Source organism: Bufo bufo, chromosome 4, assembly GCF_905171765.1.
Source record: "Bufo bufo chromosome 4, aBufBuf1.1, whole genome shotgun sequence".
In the NCBI taxonomy this organism is placed as follows: Eukaryota; Metazoa; Chordata; class Amphibia; order Anura; family Bufonidae; genus Bufo; species Bufo bufo.
The window spans coordinates 554,950,057-554,968,590 of record NC_053392.1 but is presented as its reverse complement, the minus strand read 5'-3'; the positions used below and the strand labels follow the sequence as shown (position 1 = coordinate 554,968,590).

The following is an 18,534-nucleotide window of genomic DNA, read 5'->3' as shown; positions in this document are numbered from 1 at the left end:
TAGGAAAATTGAGAGCTTTCTTAGGAAAATGCTTCTGCCTGCAAACGACTGCTCTTTCATGGAGGTATTCTAAAGGAAGATGTTATCTCTTAGTATCTCAATAGAATGCCTTTCACTGACTTAAGTGGAAGTCAAATCTGCATTACAAGGGTGGATTGCTAGAACAGAGATATAATTTGCAGGAAATGCAAAATATCTTATCGGGGTGATGGAGGCTTTTTTTTTTTTTTCCTTTCAGCACAGTTACATGTTAATGACATCAAGATTTCCACTTCATACAGTCACATGCAATGCAGAAAACACCACTATAAAGGGAAAATATCACATGAAAAAGCCTTATGTGCCACCTTGTATGTTCAGCTGGTAACATCTTTATTTGCACTGTACAGTGTATGTGTCGCTGTAGCTATGGATGAAACAACATGAATAAAAGCTTAGAATCCCTTGTAACGGGACCATTGCATTTAAAATCTCTTTTTTATATTAGAAGAAAAAAACAACAACAAAAAAAGAATGATATAAAATGAAATTTAATAAACAGTCAACAGATGATGTGGCAAATTTATATATTTAAATAATTTTAAAAAATTAAGTACAAAATGTATCGAATACACATAATTAATACAAAATACATGTAGAGGAATGGTTATTGAAAATGACAAATGATGATCTAGGGGAATTTCACTTGCAGAGTTACGATCTTTCTTTGTAGTCTTCTCCAATCACACCAAACCAAAATGCACCACTTTCAGGGAGCCGCAGCCGCCAGGGTCCTGAAGAAGGGAAATGGTACATTTAGGTCACTCAGGTGAACAATGCGGTAATAAATACATGAAATGCAAGATTTCAATAAAATCTTGGTCAGCTAGAAGGATTACAAATTTCCTGCATGGCAGAATAGGCAGTTAAGGGCTCATACACACGACCGTGTGTATTTTAGGGTCCGCAAAAAAAGGATCCGCAAAAAATACTGATGACGTCCATGTGCATTCCGTATTTTGGGGAACTGAACAGCTGGCCCCTTATAGAACAGTCCTATCTTTGTACGTAATGTGGAAAATAATAGGACAAGTTCTATGGAGTAACTTCCATTTTTTTTGCAGACCAATTGAAATGAATGGTTTCGCATACGGTCCGCAAAAAATCGGAACGGACACAGAATGAATACGTTTGTGTGCATGAGCCCTAATGCTGATAAGGCCTGCATTATGAAATTCCATGCATCCCTACTGGAATGCTACTTATGTAATCTCTTGGTAGAACTGGTCAAGTGATTTTACTTTAAAGGGCTTCTGTCACCCCCAAAACTTTTTCATTTTTGGGCATATTAAAATCCTTTTTGTACGACTATTCCCTATATAGGGCTCTTACCTTGTTCTGTGGCTTCGTTTCATAAAAAATCGAGCTTTTAAAATATGCAAATTACTTCACTACCAGAAAGTAGGGCGTCTACTTGCTGGTAGCCGCCGCATCCTCCTTTTAAAAAAACGCCCCCTCCTCCAGTTGATTGACAGGGCCAGCGAGCGCTCTCCTCCTCCGGCTGGCCCTGTCAGCATTTCAAATCCTGCGCCTGCGCCTTACGTGTCTTCATTCGGAGCAGGCGCTCTGAGAGAAGGACGCTCGCTTCCTCAGTGCGCCTGCGCCGGTGACGTCTTCTCTTTCGGGTTTAGAGGTGATGTCATCGGCGCAGGCGCACTGAGGGAGTGCTGAGGAAGCGAGCGTCCTTCTCTCAGAGCGCCTGCGTCGAATGAAGACATGTAGGGCGCAAGCGCAGGATTTGAAATGCTGACAGGGCCAGCCGGAGGAGGAGAGCGCTCGCTGGCCCTGTCAATCAACTGGAGGAGGGGGCGTTTTTTTTAAAAGGAGGATGCGGCGGCTACCAGCAAGTAGACGCCCTACTTGCTGGTAGTGAAGTAATTTGCATGTTTTAAAAGCTCGATTTTTAATGAAACGAAGCCACAGACCAAGGTAAGAGCCCTATATAGGGAATAGTCGGACAATAAGGATTTTAATATGGCCAAAAATGAAAAATTAGTTTTGGGGGGGGGGGGGGGGGGGGGGGGGTGACAGAAGCACTTTAACACTAACTTTAAGTAACATTAACTTATACATATTTTTTTTCATTATCACAAATAATTTTATAGTATGAATTTACAGTATGAAGATGTTTAAGTCATCATTACCAAGAAAATCTTTATCTACATTAATGAGACTTTTATGGACTCCATATTTACATGTACTCCAACTTATAAATGAAATGTAATAATGTCAATATGTTGTGTTATAGAATATACAGGTGTCATCTATATTCAATTCATTATAAAAGGACGACAAAAATCCCAAGAGGGATTTAGGTCCTTTTCAGTGAATTGCTTTTAATTTAGTGTAGGTCCTCGTAAGACAATGAGGACCCTTAAACAGGACCTGTCAGCAATCCAAAAAAGTGAGATATTTAGAAATTCTAGTTGGTCATGCTTCCCTAAGCATGGCATACTTTCACTCATGAATGCTTCCCCCCCCCCCCCCAATGTTCTGCAATAATGTCCCCCTAGATTTTTGGCACAACATGTCAATCTGAAGTGACAGAGGTGTGGCTAGGGGAGGTTTCTCCCTGCTATGACGTTCTCCATCGCACAGCCTCCTAATGCAGTGTGATCTTGTGAGACCACGCTGTACCACAGCTTCCGACAAGCCAGCGTCTCCCTCTAGACTAAGACACCACTGCAGAAAAGAGCCCAGCCACTGCAAAGAAGGCTCTTCTCTGCGGCGGCCCATCAGAAGCTATGGTACAGTGTGGTCTCGCAAAGAGACTGTGTAACAGAGATAGTTTTGGACTGGGGTTCCCAGGGCCCACCAGTAAAATGCATTCAGGGGCCCACTGTAAAGCTACATGCATTTACAATCTTCCCACACTAACTATTTTTTTATATGGACATAGCCAATGTACTTTATAGCATCTTAGCCAGCCTATCTTTATGTCAGCATACTGTGCTATGTGCCACTTGAGCAGGGGGTAGGGGACTAGGGACCCAAATTGCTCAGGGGCCAAGTGGTGGATTCCCCTGTTCCCCGCGGGGCCAGTCCCAGTCTGGACGGAGATCATCATAGTGGGGAGAAACTAGCAAAAAAAGAGAAGTGAGTAGCCACACCTCTGTGGCTAGTCACTTCAGACTGATATGTGGTGTCAGAAATCTTGGGGGACATTACTGAAGAACGGGGGCTGCATAATCATAAGTGAAAGTATGACATGCTCAGTGAAGCATGGCCAACTACAGCATAAAAATATCTCCCTTCTCCTGGCTACAGGATGGGTTGTGAGCAGGGCTGGCCTTAGGTGTTCAGGCGCCCTGTGCAATCTAATCTTGTGGCCCCCTGGTTCACCTAAACATACACAAAGAGGAAAACAATCTTTGTAACAAACAGTTTTCTTAAATTACAGATAATTTAAGTGCAAGTGCAAACAAGTACAATCATACCCAGTGTCACCCATAGCCAGTCTCCTGCCCCCCTTAATCATACCCTGTCACCTTTGCCCAGTCCCCTGCCCCCTTAATCATACCCAGTGTCTGTCACTCTTATCCAGTCCCCTGCCCCCTTAAAGGGCTTCTGTCACCCCACTAAACTCATATTTTTTTTGTGTACTTATAATCCCTATCCTGCGATATATATATACATTATGTTATTAATCATTTTCGTTCGGTAGATATGTCAAAAAACGTACTTTTATAATATGCTAATTACCTGTCTACCAGCAAGTAGGGCGGCTACTTGCTGGTAGCAGCCGTAAAAAAACGCCCCCTCCTCCTACACAAAAAAAAAAAGAGTTTAGTGGGGTGACAGAAGCCCTTTAATCATACCCAGTGTGTGTCACCCTTATCCAGTCCCCTGCCCCAATTAATTAGACCCTGCCCCCATTTAATAAAAGATATTTTGTAAAAAAACAACAAAAAAACCCAATAAGAACAGGTACTCACTATTTGACGTCTTTTGCTCCCTCCCTGTCTGCAGAGCACCGGCCGCCTCCGCCCTCACACATTGAGCGGATCCTTCTGTGGCTCACTGTGAAGGCGCAGCACTTGGACGCTGCGCCTGCGCCCCTAAGCTCCTCCTCCACGCTCCGGAACCTGACCTGGCAGCTGCAGCAGCTCAGCTCGCTAGGCTCGCCTCACACAATCTCAGGCCGGCCTGCTGTAAGAGACCGACTGCGAGCTGTGTCGGCCGCCCCTGTTGCCATGGCGCCCTGTGCGGCCGCACAGCTCGCACACCCCAAAGGCCGGCCCTGGTTGTGAGCTTGTGTATTTTGGATAAAATATCAACTAATATATATATATATATATATATATATATACAGTACAGACCAAAAGTTTGGACACACCTTCTCATTCAAAGAGTTTTCTTTATTTTCATGACTATGAAGGCATCAAAACTATGAATTAACACATGTGGAATTATATACATAACAAACAAGTGTGAAACAACTGAAAATATGTCCTATTCTAGGTTCTTCAAAGTAGCCACCTTTTGCTTTGATTACTGCTTTGCACACCCTTGGCATTCTCTTGATGAGCTTCAAGAGGTAGTCCCCTGAAATGGTTTTCACTTCACAGGTGTGCCCTGTCAGGTTTAATAAGTGGGATTTCTTGCCTTATAAATGGGGTTGGGACCATCAGTTGCGTTGAGGAGAAGTCATGTGGATACACAGCTGATAGTCCTACTGAATAGACTGTTAGAATTTGTATTATGGCAAGAAAAAAGCAGCTAAGTAAAGAAAAACGAGTGGCCATCATTACTTTAAGAAATGAAGGTCAGTCAGTCAGCCGAAAAATTGGGAAAACTTTGAAAGTAAGGGCTATTTGACCATGAAGGAGAGTGATGGGGTGCTGCGCCAGATGGCCTGGCCTCCACAGTCACCGGACCTAAACCCAATCGAGATGGTTTGGGGTGAGCTGGACCGCAGAGTGAAGGCAAAAGGGCCAACAAGTGCTAAGCATATCTGGGAACTCCTTCAAGACTGTTGGAAGACCATTTCAGGGGACTACCTCTTGAAGCTCATCAAGAGAATGCCAAGAGTGTGCAAATCAGTAATCAAAGCAAAAGGTGGCTACTTTGGAGAACCTAGAATATGACATATTTCCAGTTGTTTTACACTTGTTTGTTATGTATATAATTCCACATGTGTTAATTCATAGTTTTGATGCCTTCATAGTCATGAAAATAAAGAAAACTCTTTGAATGAGGTGTGTCCAAACTTTTGGTCTGTACTGTATATCATATATATATATGATCCGTAGGATAGAAATTATTTTTGACCACCCTTCTGTATTTTGCTATAGCTCCTTAAATATTTGAATAGTCATCAAATAAGAAATCTTTCAAAAATATTCTGAAAATATACTATCACCAAATAATAAATAAAAAAGAATAGCTTCATAATAACATATTTTAACATAAGTTAATTATAATACTAAATAAAATATCTTAGTTAATTTTTTTTGTAGAGTATTATAGTTATATCTGAAATTAATGCAAGATATTAAAAATATAGAAACATATAATGCAAAATATCGTGAAAAATCTAAAAACATACCTCTCTTGCTAAATCATCTTCTCCTATAAAGAAATATAAGAAAAGACAATTGTTTCAATGTATGAGATAGCGTACACATAAAAAAAATAATTAGAGGGTTTTCAGAACTTGTTTTAAAAATGGGGAGAGAGCAGCGGATTGTAAAAAAACTTCTCTCTGTTGGGCCTGCAGCAGTCACATGCCATCCATTCTTCATGTGACCTCTGCAGCCAAAACTGGCCTTAGTGGTCACATTTGCATGAACCTTATGTGACTGCTGATGGCAGCTCTGGAACAACAGGACATATGAAAGGTAACTAAAGTTTTTTCTTTGTATTTTAAACAGCCCTTCTCCCCTTAAAAAAAAAAAACCAGAAAGCGCCTTTTAATAAGTCCTAATATAAAATGTTACCTGAAAAGTGAATAAATTGGTAGTTATGAGCAAAATCAAAAATCTAAAAATCAAACTGATTAAGTAAAGAAAAAAACCCAACAAGAAATCTGGTACATAGAGATACAGTCAGGTCCATAAATATTGGGACAACACAATTCTACATTTTTTTTGTTCTATACACCACCACAATGGATTTGAAATGAAATGAACAAGATATGCTTTAACTGCAGACTGTCAGCTTTAATTTGAGGGTATTTACATCCAAATCAGGTGAACGGTGTAGGAATTACAACAGTTTGCATATGTGCCTCCCACTTGTTAAGGAACCAAAAGTAATAGGACAGAATAATAATCATAAATCAAACTTTCACTTTTTAATACTTGGTTGCAAATCCTTTGCAGTCAATTACAGCCTGAAGTCTGGAACGCATAGACATCAGCAGACGCTGGGTTTCATCCCTGGTGATGCTCTGCCAGGCCTCTACTGCAACTGTCTTCAGTTCCTACTTGTTCTTGGGGCATTTTCCCTTCAGTTTTGTCTTCTGCAAGTGAAATGCATGCTCAATCGCATTCAGGTCAGGGGATTGACTTGGCCATTGCATAACATTCCACTTCTTTCCCTTAAAAAACGCTTTGGTTGCTTTTGCAGTATGCTTTGGGTCATTGTCCATATGCACTGTGAAGCACCGTCCAATGAGTTCTGAAGCATTTGGCTGAATATGAGTAGATAATATTGCTCGAAACACTTCAGAATTCATCCTGCTGCTTTTGTCAGCAGTCACATCATCAATAAATACAAGAGAACCAGTTCCATTGGCAGCCATACATGCCAACGCCATGATACTACCACCACCATGCTTGACTGATGAGGTGGTATGCTTAGGATCATGAGCAGTTCCTTTCCTTCTCCATACTCTTCTCTTCCCATCACTCTGGTACAAGTTGATCTTGGTCTCATCTGTCCATAGGATGTTGTTCCAGAACTGTGAAGGCTTTTTTAGATGTCGTTTGGCAAACTCTAATCTGGCTTTCCTGATTTTGAGGCCCACCAATGGTTTACATCTTGTGGTGAACCCTCTGTATTCACTCTGGTGAAGTCTTCTCTTGATTGATGACTTTGACACACATACACCTACCTCCTGGAGAGTGTTCTTGATCTGGCCAACTGTTGTGAAGGGTGTTTTCTTCACCAGGGAAAGAATTCTTTGGTCATCCACCACAGTTGTTTTCAGTGGTCTCCTGGGTCTTTTGGTGTTGCTGAGCTCACCAGTGCGTTCCTTCTTTTTAAGAATGTTCCAAACAGTTGTTTTGGCCACGCCTCATGTTTTTGCTATCTCTCTAATTGGTTTGTTTTGTTTTTTTCAGCCTAATGATGGCTTGCTTCAATCACAGTGACAGCTCTTTGGATCTCATCTTGAGAGTTGACAGCAACAGATTCCAAATGCAAATAGCACACTTGAAATGAACTCTGGACCTTTTATCTGCTCATTGTAATTGGGATAATGAGGGAATAACTTTTGGTCCCTTAACAAGTGGGAGGCACATATGCAAACTGCTGTAATTCCTACACCGTTCACCTGATTTGGATGTAAATACCCTCAAATTAAAGCTGACAATCTGCAGTTAAAGCACATCTTGTTCGTTTCATTTCAAATCCATTGTGGTGGTGTATAGAGCCAAAAATGTTAGAATTGTGTCGATGTCCCAATATTTATGGACCTGACTGTATATGCATAAATCCTTAGTTAAAACTACACTCAGTCTTCAAAGCTACACAAAGATATATAGTGCATTCTTAAAGTATTCAGACCCTTTCACTTTTTTCACATTTTGTTATGTTGGGCCTTGTGCTAAAATAAAAAAACAACATTTTCCCCCTGAACTCAATACCCCATAATGGGAAAGTGAGAACAGAAATTTAGAAATTTTTGCAAATTAATTAAAAAAGGAAAAAGTTATATTTTGCATGAACAAAGTATTAAGATCTGACAATTGAACTTTAGCTCTGGGGGCATCCCATTTCTCTTGATCATCTTTGAGATGTTTGGAGTCCACCTGTGGTGAATTCAGTTGAATTGGACATAATTTGTAAAGACACAGCCCTGTCATATAAGGTCTCACAGCTGACTGCATATCAGAGCAAATACCAAGCCATGATGAGGAAAGAACTGCCTGCATAGCTCAGAGACAGGATTGTATGGAGGCACAGCTCTGGATAAGGGTACAAATAATTTCTGCTGCACTGAAAGTTCCCAAGAGCACTTTGGGAAGAAGTTTGGAACAACCAGGATTCTTCCTAGAGCTGGCCACTCCATCAAACTAAGTAATCGGGGAAGAGAGGGGTCTTGGTAAGAGAGGTGACCAAGAATCCAATGGTAAATCTGGCTGGGCTCCAAAAATCCTGTGTGCAGATGGGAGAAACTTCCAGAAGGTGAACCAAACACTGAAGCACTCCACTAACCTGGGTTTAGGGAGAGTGGCCAAAAAGAAGCCTCTCCTTATTAAAAGACACATGAAAGCACACCTAGAGATTGCAAAAAAGCACCTAAAATAGATTCTCTGGTCTGATGAAACAAAGACTGAACTTTTGAGCCTTAATTCTAAGTGTCATGTCTGGAGGAATCCAGGCAATGCTCATAACCGGCCCAATACCATCCCTATACTGAAGCATGGTGGTGGCAGCATCATGTTATGGGAGTGTTTTTCAGCAGCTAGGGCAGGGAGACTGGTCAGGGTTGAGGGAAAGCTGAATGGAGCAAAGTACAGAGATATTCTTAATGAAATCATGATTCACAGGACCTCAGACTGGGCTGAAGGTTCACCTTCCAAAAAGACAAGGACCCTAAGCACATAACTAAGCCAGCACAGGGTTTGCAGACAACTCCGTGAATGTCCTTGAGTGGCCCAGCCAGAGCCCTGACTTGAATGACAATCGAACATCTCTGGAGAGATCGGAAAATGTCCATCCACTGACGGTCCCTATTCAACCTGAAAGAGCTTGTGAGGATCTGCAGAGAAGAATGGCAGAAAATCCCCAAATCTAGGTGTGCAAACCTTGTGGTATTGTACCCAAGAAGACTGGAGGCTGTAATCGCTACCAAAAGGTACTTCAAATAAATGCTGAGGGTCAGAATATTTTAATCAATGCAATATTGAATTTTTTTCTTTCAATAAATTAGTAAAGATTTCTAAGGGTACTTTCACACTAGCGGTATTCTTTTCCGGTACTGAAATCCGGTAAAGGGTCTCAATACCGGAAAAAAAACGCATCAGTTTGTCCTAATGCATTCTGAATGGAAAGCAATCCGTTCAGTATGCATCATGATTTCTTCCGTTCCGTCCCTTGTACGGTATTTGACAGGACAAAATAACGCAGCTTGCTGCGGAATTTTGTCCGGCCAAAATCCTGGAACAATACCACAATTGCTGGATGCGGCATTCATTTTCGTAGAGATGTATTAATGCCGGATCCAGTACCAAGTGTTCCGGAAATTGCTGCGCCGCCGGATCCCGTTTTCCAGTCTGCGCATGGGCCAGGATATAGGAGGAGCTGCTTTCGCTTTTGATCTTTGAAAAAATGTTAATACTGGATCCGTTATTCCGGATGAGACGGATCCGTCTAATGGATCCGGGAAAAAAGGATATCAGTTTGCATACTGTTTGCCGAATCTGGCAGGCAGTTCCAGCAACGGAACTGCCTGACGGATTCTAACAACGCTAGTGACAGTAGCCTAACCCTCTGTTTTCACGTTCTCATTATGGGGTACTGAGTGCAGAATAATGGGAAAAAATAGATTTTTTAATTCTATTTTTAGCAGAAGGACACAACATAACAAAATGTGAAAAGTGTGAAAGGGTCTGAAGACGTTTCGAATGCACTGTAAACAATGTAAAATAATAGACAAATAAGAAAAATACTATTTTTTGAATTATATTATTTTGCTTGAATTGCTTATAAGTCTGTTACTGTGTAATGTCTGTTTTATCTGAAAATGTACCCACAGCTAAGGGGGCGAGTCCTTTCTGCTAAAGCTCTCTCCTTGCAACTGGTCATAGCTTCGAACAAAAGATAGGACTGGTGGCAGCTGAAGGATGGAGCTGAGCATGTGCATCCTCCTCAGGGTGGTGTACAGAGAAATATAGAAAAGAACAAACACCAGGTGGCGCTATACAGATACATTTTATTGAATAACTCAGTAGCTATACTAAATTTTTAAGTACCGGTACATGCAATTACAAAAGTATTCTGATCTAGGTGCTGTTTTGAAAAATGTAGAATGTTTCTCATGGGACAACCCCTCTAGAGTATATCCACACAGAAATCCTTTAGTGTAGGCTGTAAATGTTCTTAAAAAAAATCAAAAAAACATCTCAGTCCATCTTATATTTCAATAAGCGGCTCGGTAATGAGTGTTAGGGCTTGTAAATGTGTATTATGCAGCATTGGAGAAATTATTTTTATAAGGGAGATATAATCAGCAAAAACAAAGCATCAGCACATAAATGTTACTATATGGATCTCCACCAGGAAAAAGATTACAAGATGTAACCTCAGTATAGGTGTAATTTAAGTAGATGCATTGGAAGAGCCTTTCATTTAAAAATAAAAAAAATAAAATACAGGACAATACACATAGTATAATACACACAATCTTTATACAGATTTATTTGTATTTTAACAATACTTGGTTTTAAAAAAAATGCTTCAACAGGGAATTTAGGTTTGATGGTGCCTGATAGTTCTAGTCTGGCAAATAAGGAGGTGATTTGTGGTGTTTCTTCTTCCATGCTCAGTAGATGAGCAGCTTGTAATAAAGACTGCACTACATGTATAAACTGGACATGCATAAACACTGCACTACCAGAATGTCTGAAAAGTGTGTACGTCAGCATGGAAAAAAAAAAGAGTAAAGTGCATGGGTTGTGTTACAGTAGTGGCTGTGAGCTGCCGCTGAAGTTGCCCAGTGGGCTGGACCCACCCTCCCATTGCTATCCTCTGGCTGGGCCTGGCCACTAGGTCCGCTTGAGCCTTAATGCAGACGGATTATCTTAGCAAGAAAGGCCTCTCCTCCTCTGCCCGTAGGGTTAGTGCACACCCTAAATTTTTTCCAGTCCATGGCTGGCTAACCTAGGGTATTTTAGGCACCTTCGTCATTGGAAGGGGGCCTGAGCAATAGGTTCCTTCCTGCAAAGGTGTGCTTTTTCCTGTTGTCAGTCATCTACTGACTTTTGCTTGTTTACCCATATTGACCCTTTGGTGCCTGACATGATCCGTGCCTGTTACCAAATTGCCTCTATACTTCTTGCCCTGACCTTGGATTCATTGCCGTATTGCACATACTCCGCCAAACCCGGACCTCAGCCTATCCTGGACTATAATTCTGCTGAACCCTCGGTGCCTTGCGCCAGTGTCTCTCACCCTCGTGAATCATCTGTTGACCACACATAGACTACTCCTGGAGGAAGATGCCTGGCGGCTTCCCTGAAGCGAAATCTAGATCCTTGTATAGGGGTTAAAGGGTGAATACCAAGATAGTAAAAACAGCAAATAATAAAAACAGCAAAACGGTCTGTTAAAAATGGTCCCTTTTAATTGTATGAGGGCTGTTGGTCTGTCAAAACAGACAAAATAGGACATGCCCTATTTTTTTTTACTATTCACAGGCCATAAAAAAAAAAACGCCATAGACTACACGGTCGTGTGACAGCAATAAAAAAAATCAATAAAACGGCCATCACACGGTCTTGTGAACGTAACCTTACTTATGTTGGCATACTGAACAGATTTATCAGCCAGGAGAAGCAGTGCACCATGCACTATATGCCCCAACAAGGCCCAATGCAGTCAAGGTATACACACTATTAAAGAATGGCAGTGTGTACCTGCCACTGATCAATGCCACTTTACTACAAGCGGCAATTGTATCAGTAACTCTGCCCCTTTAGTCAACAGCTCTAAAGAGGGTTTAATACTGTGAATTAAAAAACACATTAATGTATTACACAAGACTGCTATAGGCAGATGATGCTGAATACAGTATTGTGTGGTTGCCATCCTGAATTTAAAAAAAGGCAAGCCAGCAGCGTATGTGAAATGTAAATGTTACTGCAGAAAATGTCAAGTATAAAGTGCAGATGTTGAAAAGCTAGTCTTAAAAATGAAAGGTTGTCAATGCACGAACAGGATGTAGTCACCGACATGGCTGCTGTGGATAACACACCCTTCCCTTTTCTGGCTGAAAGTGGGAGAAAGTCAATATACTGTGTTTGCCAAATGACATAACGCTTATGAAAACTGCATTTCTGAAGTGCAAGGTTATTCTGACTTCAAACTACAACTGTATGGTTCATGATACGTGCATGGCGTCAGCAGACACAACATGATTATTCCTCGTAAGAGGATATTGGCAGGATTTCTCCACTACACTGAAAACAGAATACACAGGAACACCCTCAGGACATAAACTCAGCAGGCAGGTGCTGGGAGACCTGTGGCCGATTGGATTTCTGTTCTGAACATGGGACACCTTCTGCACTCTACTTCCATCTACCAAACCTTCTCTAAATGGTCATTCATGTCTCCAGCCCTTTCTTCTCTGTGGTTCTTCAAAGCTAAACATTCATAACATAGCTTCGATTTCTTCCTCCATGTCTAAGACTCTTACTGAATGAGGAGGAAACAGCAGGGGACTGTCTCAAGGACAGTCAATAATAAGAAATATACGCAGCAATTTCTCAGTAGAAGATTGGAAAAATATATTTAATTTAATAAGCCCAATTCGATGCCAGAAAATACTTCATAAAGATTTTACAGGAGGGTTGAAGCAATTACATTAAAGACTAGAATTTCTTTTTATTTCATTTGCACCTCTGAAAGCATGTAAAAGAAGTCAGTAAGGCAATGTTCACACTTGCGGTCGGAGTTTCAGCTTCATGGATCCTGGCATTTTTTTTTAAAAGCAAGAACTGAACAATTTGTACCTATGACAATGGCTGACCTGTGGCATGTGCGCTTGGCAGCTGAAGGCATCTGTGTTGGTCTGATGTTCATAAGTGCCCGCATTGCTGAAAATAATGGAAGTTTTTATATATGCAAATGAGCCTCAAGGAGCAACGGGGGCGTTGGCATTACACCAAGAGGCTTTGCTTTCTCTGCAACTGCCGCACACTCTGCACTTTGATTGACAGGGCCAGGCAGTGTAAAGTGATCATGCCTGGCTCTGTTAATCAAAGTGCAGAGGGTGCAATTGCAGAGAGAGCAGAGCCTCTAGGTGTAACGGCAACGCCCTTGTTGCTCTTAGAGGCTCATGTGCATATATTAAAACTTCATTTTTTTTCCAGCAATGAGGGCACATATGAACATGGGTCCAACACAGATGCCATCAGCTGCCAAACACACATGTAAGAGGTCAGCCAATTTGTATAGATACAAATCTGCTGACAGATGCCCTTTAAACCACAGATGGAATCAAGAGAAACCTCATTATAAGTTAACCGGTTGGGTCTATCAAGATTCACTGGCAGGCAACCAACATGGCTGTCACAACTCTGTCAAAAATGGAAGCCTTGACATTGGTGCGATACCGGACTAATACCATATATCACTGCATTGCACTCTCTCTATTTTATTTATTTTACCAAAGTGAGATACTGTATATAGTCACAGAGAATACAAGCGTATCATCGTCATGTGGAATATCTCATGTCATAAATAATGCTGATGTTTAATACAGAAGATGTTGCTCTAGCAGCAATATTACATTAGGATGATAAATACACCAGCGTGGATCTCCTCTAAAGCCATGTGCAGGACTGCAGAAATATGATAGAAGAACGTTATAGGAAATCGGAGGAAAATACTGACCTCTCCTAGCCAGAAATGGACCCTATGAATTTGACTTTCATGTATGAATGATGTACCCCCATCCGTCATACATCGTATGCTCTCGCGGCAGGGTCCTCTCTCCTTCTATACCAGTTTGTAACTTGTCTTGTTCATGCTCATTGCAATTTTTTATTATGTATGTGCAACCCTTTTCATACGTGGAATTAATGGCATAATAATAATAATAATAATGTGAAAATTTAAGAAACATCCTTTTTCTGTGCATCGTAAGGCTGGTAGAGCCGATATATTGCTCATGCCCAGTTAAAAAATAAAATACTAGCAGACTACCTCATCGCATTTCATTCCGAGACTCCCCATGCACAAATCTGAGTAACTTTAATTTACACACACTGTGCTGTGCCGTCTGTTCTAAATGTGTCTCTGTAATAGCCAGATAGATTTCTTAAGGCATGGTCCATGTCAGATAAAGCACACATTGTGTGTCGCTTACATAAGATACATCCACCTCATTCATTGCTCTCTGCATGCTTCCCCAGCTCCCCCTGGTAATAAATTACATCACTCAAAGCATTTAACATCCACTTTCTGATTCGTACCCCGATTCCAAGGTAGTGTTTTATTCAGAGATTCAGCGTAGACTTCAATTCCAATCTCGTTCTCTATGTGAACTAATTGTCTGTGAAAATAAAAAGAACAAAAAACACAAGAAAGAAATCTTAGTAAAGAGGGCAATCATCAGAGACAAGTCTTTAATTTGTTGATACTGCTGAGTGACGGACATGCTTCGTTCACTCCGCCCTTTGTCAGGACGCACAGCGTTTTCTCTGACTATAGTCAATTTGCTGACTCAACTGTGGCCCATGATGGCTCCAAAAAGGTCAGTCTGCACCGTCCAGCTGGGAGGTGAAGTGATGGACATTGCCTTCTTTGTGTCATTATGTGGATGAAATGATTTTAGAACCAGCCAGGATCTCTCTGGCATGGATAAGAAACAACACAATCTCATCCCTGACAAATCGAGAAGTACTGCAATAAATCCTGGCCTGTGCTGCAGTAAAACAATGTCTTCTGTCCATGAGGTCATGCCAGGATGCGGATGGAAGGAACCAAGACCAGCAGCAGGACTCTTGGATGCTACCCTTTTTTCTGTGTACTCCCCCTGCTTCATTACGGTCTACATCATGATCCTTAAATTGGTTGTCTCACCTCAAACATTGGGAGCGTATCTCTAGAACAAAGCACCCAAAGTGAACATGAGTGCACTTCGCATGCGCAGCCGGCGTACATTCATTTCTATGGGAGTGCTGGAAATAGCTGAGCTAGTGCTCGGCTATTTCTGGCAGTTCTACAGAAGGGAATGGAGTGGTGGCCGCGCTTGCGCTACGCGCTCTCCATTCGTTTATACGGGTGTTTAAAAGAAAAAAAAAAAAAGCCGAAGGCACCACTTTTTCGACAATCCCATATAAATGAATGGAGGTCAGCTGCTGGTGCCTTCTCCTTCACTTTGGCCACTCTGCTCTGGAGATGGGTGCGGGTCCCAGAGATAGGATCCACACCTATCTGACATTGTTGAAGTGAGACAAAATCAGAAGCATCAAAACGAATTTAGGTAATGCCATTGAACTCACTCTTAATACTGTGTACATACATATAATTGCTGTTTTCTTCCATTTATATGGACAATTTCGGGTAAATAATCCTGATTCCAGTCAAAACTACAAAACATGATATTATCCCACTCCTCTTTATGTCATATTCACAGGCATCCAGTGCACTTTTGTAGGTGCATTGCCTTTTGCTCTCGTGTTTGCCAAGGTGATGCGCAGAAATAATTGTGCAGAGAGGGGGAGTAGACAAGCAGTGACCATTAACTATTGTGAGTTGTCTATACAGAGGCGTCATTGTAATCCTGCCTGTGTTAATGAGATGACTGCTGAGATTGATTCCCTAATCCTACTCCCCTACTTCTCTTTATTTTCTATCCTGGCTCCTTTATACCAAATTTTTTCCTTTATTTTGAAAAAAGTGAAAATTAAAGTTGAAAAAAAATAAAATTTGTAAAAGTAATAAAGTTGAAAAATAAGTTTTAATAATAAATTGATATAATCCACTTCTGATGACACATTTCCCTTTAAAGGGGTTGTCCAGCCTTATTTACAGCCCTACAATAGGCCATCACTTGCTGATTGGCGGGGGGTCTGTCACCCTGCATCCCTGCCGATCAGCTGTAGCTTCATTGCTGGAAGTCAGAGCACCGTCAATACTGTAGTGGACAGAGCTCATCACTGCAGCACTGCTCCCATTGACGGCAATGTAGTGGCTCCTTCCACTACAATGTTGACGGTGCTCTGTAGCTCCGGCGCCGTCTTCCGGTGATGGAGCCACACTGAACAGTAAACTGGACCTCTGCCAATAAGCTAGTGATAGCCTATCCATAGGATCACTTAAAAAAGGCTGGGCAACCCCTTTAAGTAATAGTTGTCTATAGTAAAATGGAGACCTGTGACTCTTGGAATAGGGTTATAGAAGACAGAGGTCATACAGTGCACATTTATAGTATCACAGTTTACTTATAAATGGATCTTAAAGGAAGATGGTGCTTGTAAACTATTACCTGGTAAGTTATCTGCATGTTTCAAGTACAAAGCAGGGCTGTGATCCCTACCGCATGTTAATGTGTCAGAGGACCACAAGCATTAGACATGCTCATTGCTGTATTCAGAATATGCACACTAGCTTGGCCAAGCCGACATATGTGAAGGAAATCTGATTTCTGCCAAAGAGCAGTAACTCATTATTTTGCCTGCTCCCAAAGGTTAATGTGCACTGAGTGCGTGGTTGGCGATACAAAGGCAGGGATCCATGTTTATGCATAGCAGTTAATTGGAGCATTTGGATGACAAAAGATTATGAAAACATGGCAGACAGAAGCCATATTGAGCTTCACAGACTGACGATGAACGAATGGATTTCATTTACTACCCATATAGTCTCATAGTGCAAAATAAATGCTTGTGTTTTAGGGGTTAACTCTGGAAAATATTATATTCAGAGTAAAAGAACAGGTGAAACTAAGTGAATTCGCTATATAAATGCATAAAAAAAAATTGGTGTCAGTAGTAATGCCCCCTAATTTTTCAAATACATCCAGCATCTTGTGTCCCCCTCAGCAGTGTTCTGCACAAATACTTCCTTGTGCTACGGCCAATTGAAGAAACATATAGGAGAAGGTAGATGCAGGATTTGGGGCATATTAGAAAAATTAGGAAGCGACATCAATGACACTAATCTCCGCAAATAACATTTTTTTATTGCATTTTTACTACAAATGTACTTAATTTCAGGTGTTCTTTAACTCCATAAACTTCACCTCCTAGACAAATGCTTATTTTACACTACAATCAAATTTCTAATTCTCTACATCCCCCATACTTTTAATGGCATCCTTTTAAATAACTAGATTTGCTATGGGTAATTGTTCTACATTGTGCCCACACTATTCTCTTTAGCACTCATGGTATCCCAGAAATGCTTACAAGCTAAAGGGCTCATTCAGACGGCCGTTCAAATGGGTACACACCCGTTCCGCAAAAGAAGCAGACAGCACACCGTGTGCTGTCCGCATCCGTGGTTCCGTTCCACGGAAAGGATAGAGCATGTCCTATTCTTGTCCGAAATCGCAGACAAGAATAGGCATTTTCTATTATGGTTGCGGCCATGTGCGGTCCACAAATTGCGGAACGCACGCGGCTGGTATCTGTGTTTTGTGGATCCGCAAAACACCGCGGCCATCTGAATGAGGCCTTAGGATCCTTTTACATGGGGCAATTTCATCCCTGACCGTGAGCTGATCAACGATATACAAGTAGGCGGATTGCCCATCGTTCGTCCCTCATTCAGTTTGCCTATTGTCAGCAGCACATACACTGAGCAATGTGCTGCCAACAAACAATTGTGCTACTGCATGTAAGATACGATCACACAAACGAGTGCTGTTTGTTTTTGATCAACAGCCCATGTAAAAGGGCCCTAAGGCCTCATGCATAAACAACCTCTAAACCTATACCCCCTGCGCTGGGACTTCATGTGTCTAAATTATGTAGAGGTGCCGGCCTCTACATAACTTTAGGCGCATCCACTGCCGGCGCCTAAGAGCCTTAAATCTAGACCAGCTCCCTTGCTGCCATAGATTTAGATCATTTTCTATGCCACAAACTGGCTTAGAAAATGATCAATTAGACGCGCCTGCTGGCCTGCCCTCTCCCCCCCCCCCCTTTTTTTTTTAGAACTGGCGTATGTGGCGTGGAAAGGGAAGAAGTCACAGATTCAGCTGCAAATCACCTTTGCGACTGAAGGCAAAAATGGCATCTATCTACTCATAAATGACCACCATAGTTCCCTGCCTGGCTGTGATCTCTATAATTGTCAGTTTTGGAACAGTGGTAACACAGACCGTGTTCAATTAGTGTTTTCTCCGTATTGGGTCCGTTTTTTGCTGTCCGTGTTGCATCTGTGTTTCACTAACACTCAACAGATGAAAAATAATTTTCAAAGAATCTCTTGTTAATGATCCGTGAAACACGGATGCAACACGGATGGCATCACGGACCCATAGACTATAATGGGCGTGATGGATCCGTGAACACAAACAAAATAGAGCATGCATCCGTGGTTAAAAAAAACGGATGCACGGACCGTGCTGAAACACTGATGTGTGAATACACA

At 41.5% G+C, this 18,534-nt stretch overlaps 1 protein-coding gene across 2 annotated transcripts in view; it reads right to left on the bottom strand.

Annotated features, from left to right (window-relative positions):
- Positions 1-518: 518 nt before the first annotated feature.
- The window catches only part of LOC120999260 (WD repeat containing planar cell polarity effector), a 470,467-nt gene continuing 452,451 nt past the window's right edge, over positions 519-18,534 (bottom strand). For both annotated transcript variants that reach the window (XM_040430129.1, XM_040430130.1), the window contains 3 exons: positions 14,406-14,485; positions 5,588-5,610; positions 519-773 (listed from right to left, as the gene is read on the bottom strand). In XM_040430129.1, the coding sequence (XP_040286063.1) occupies positions 723-773; positions 5,588-5,610; positions 14,406-14,485 (154 nt within the window). In that variant the 3' untranslated portion in view covers positions 519-722. The remainder of the gene's footprint in view (positions 774-5,587; positions 5,611-14,405; positions 14,486-18,534) is intronic.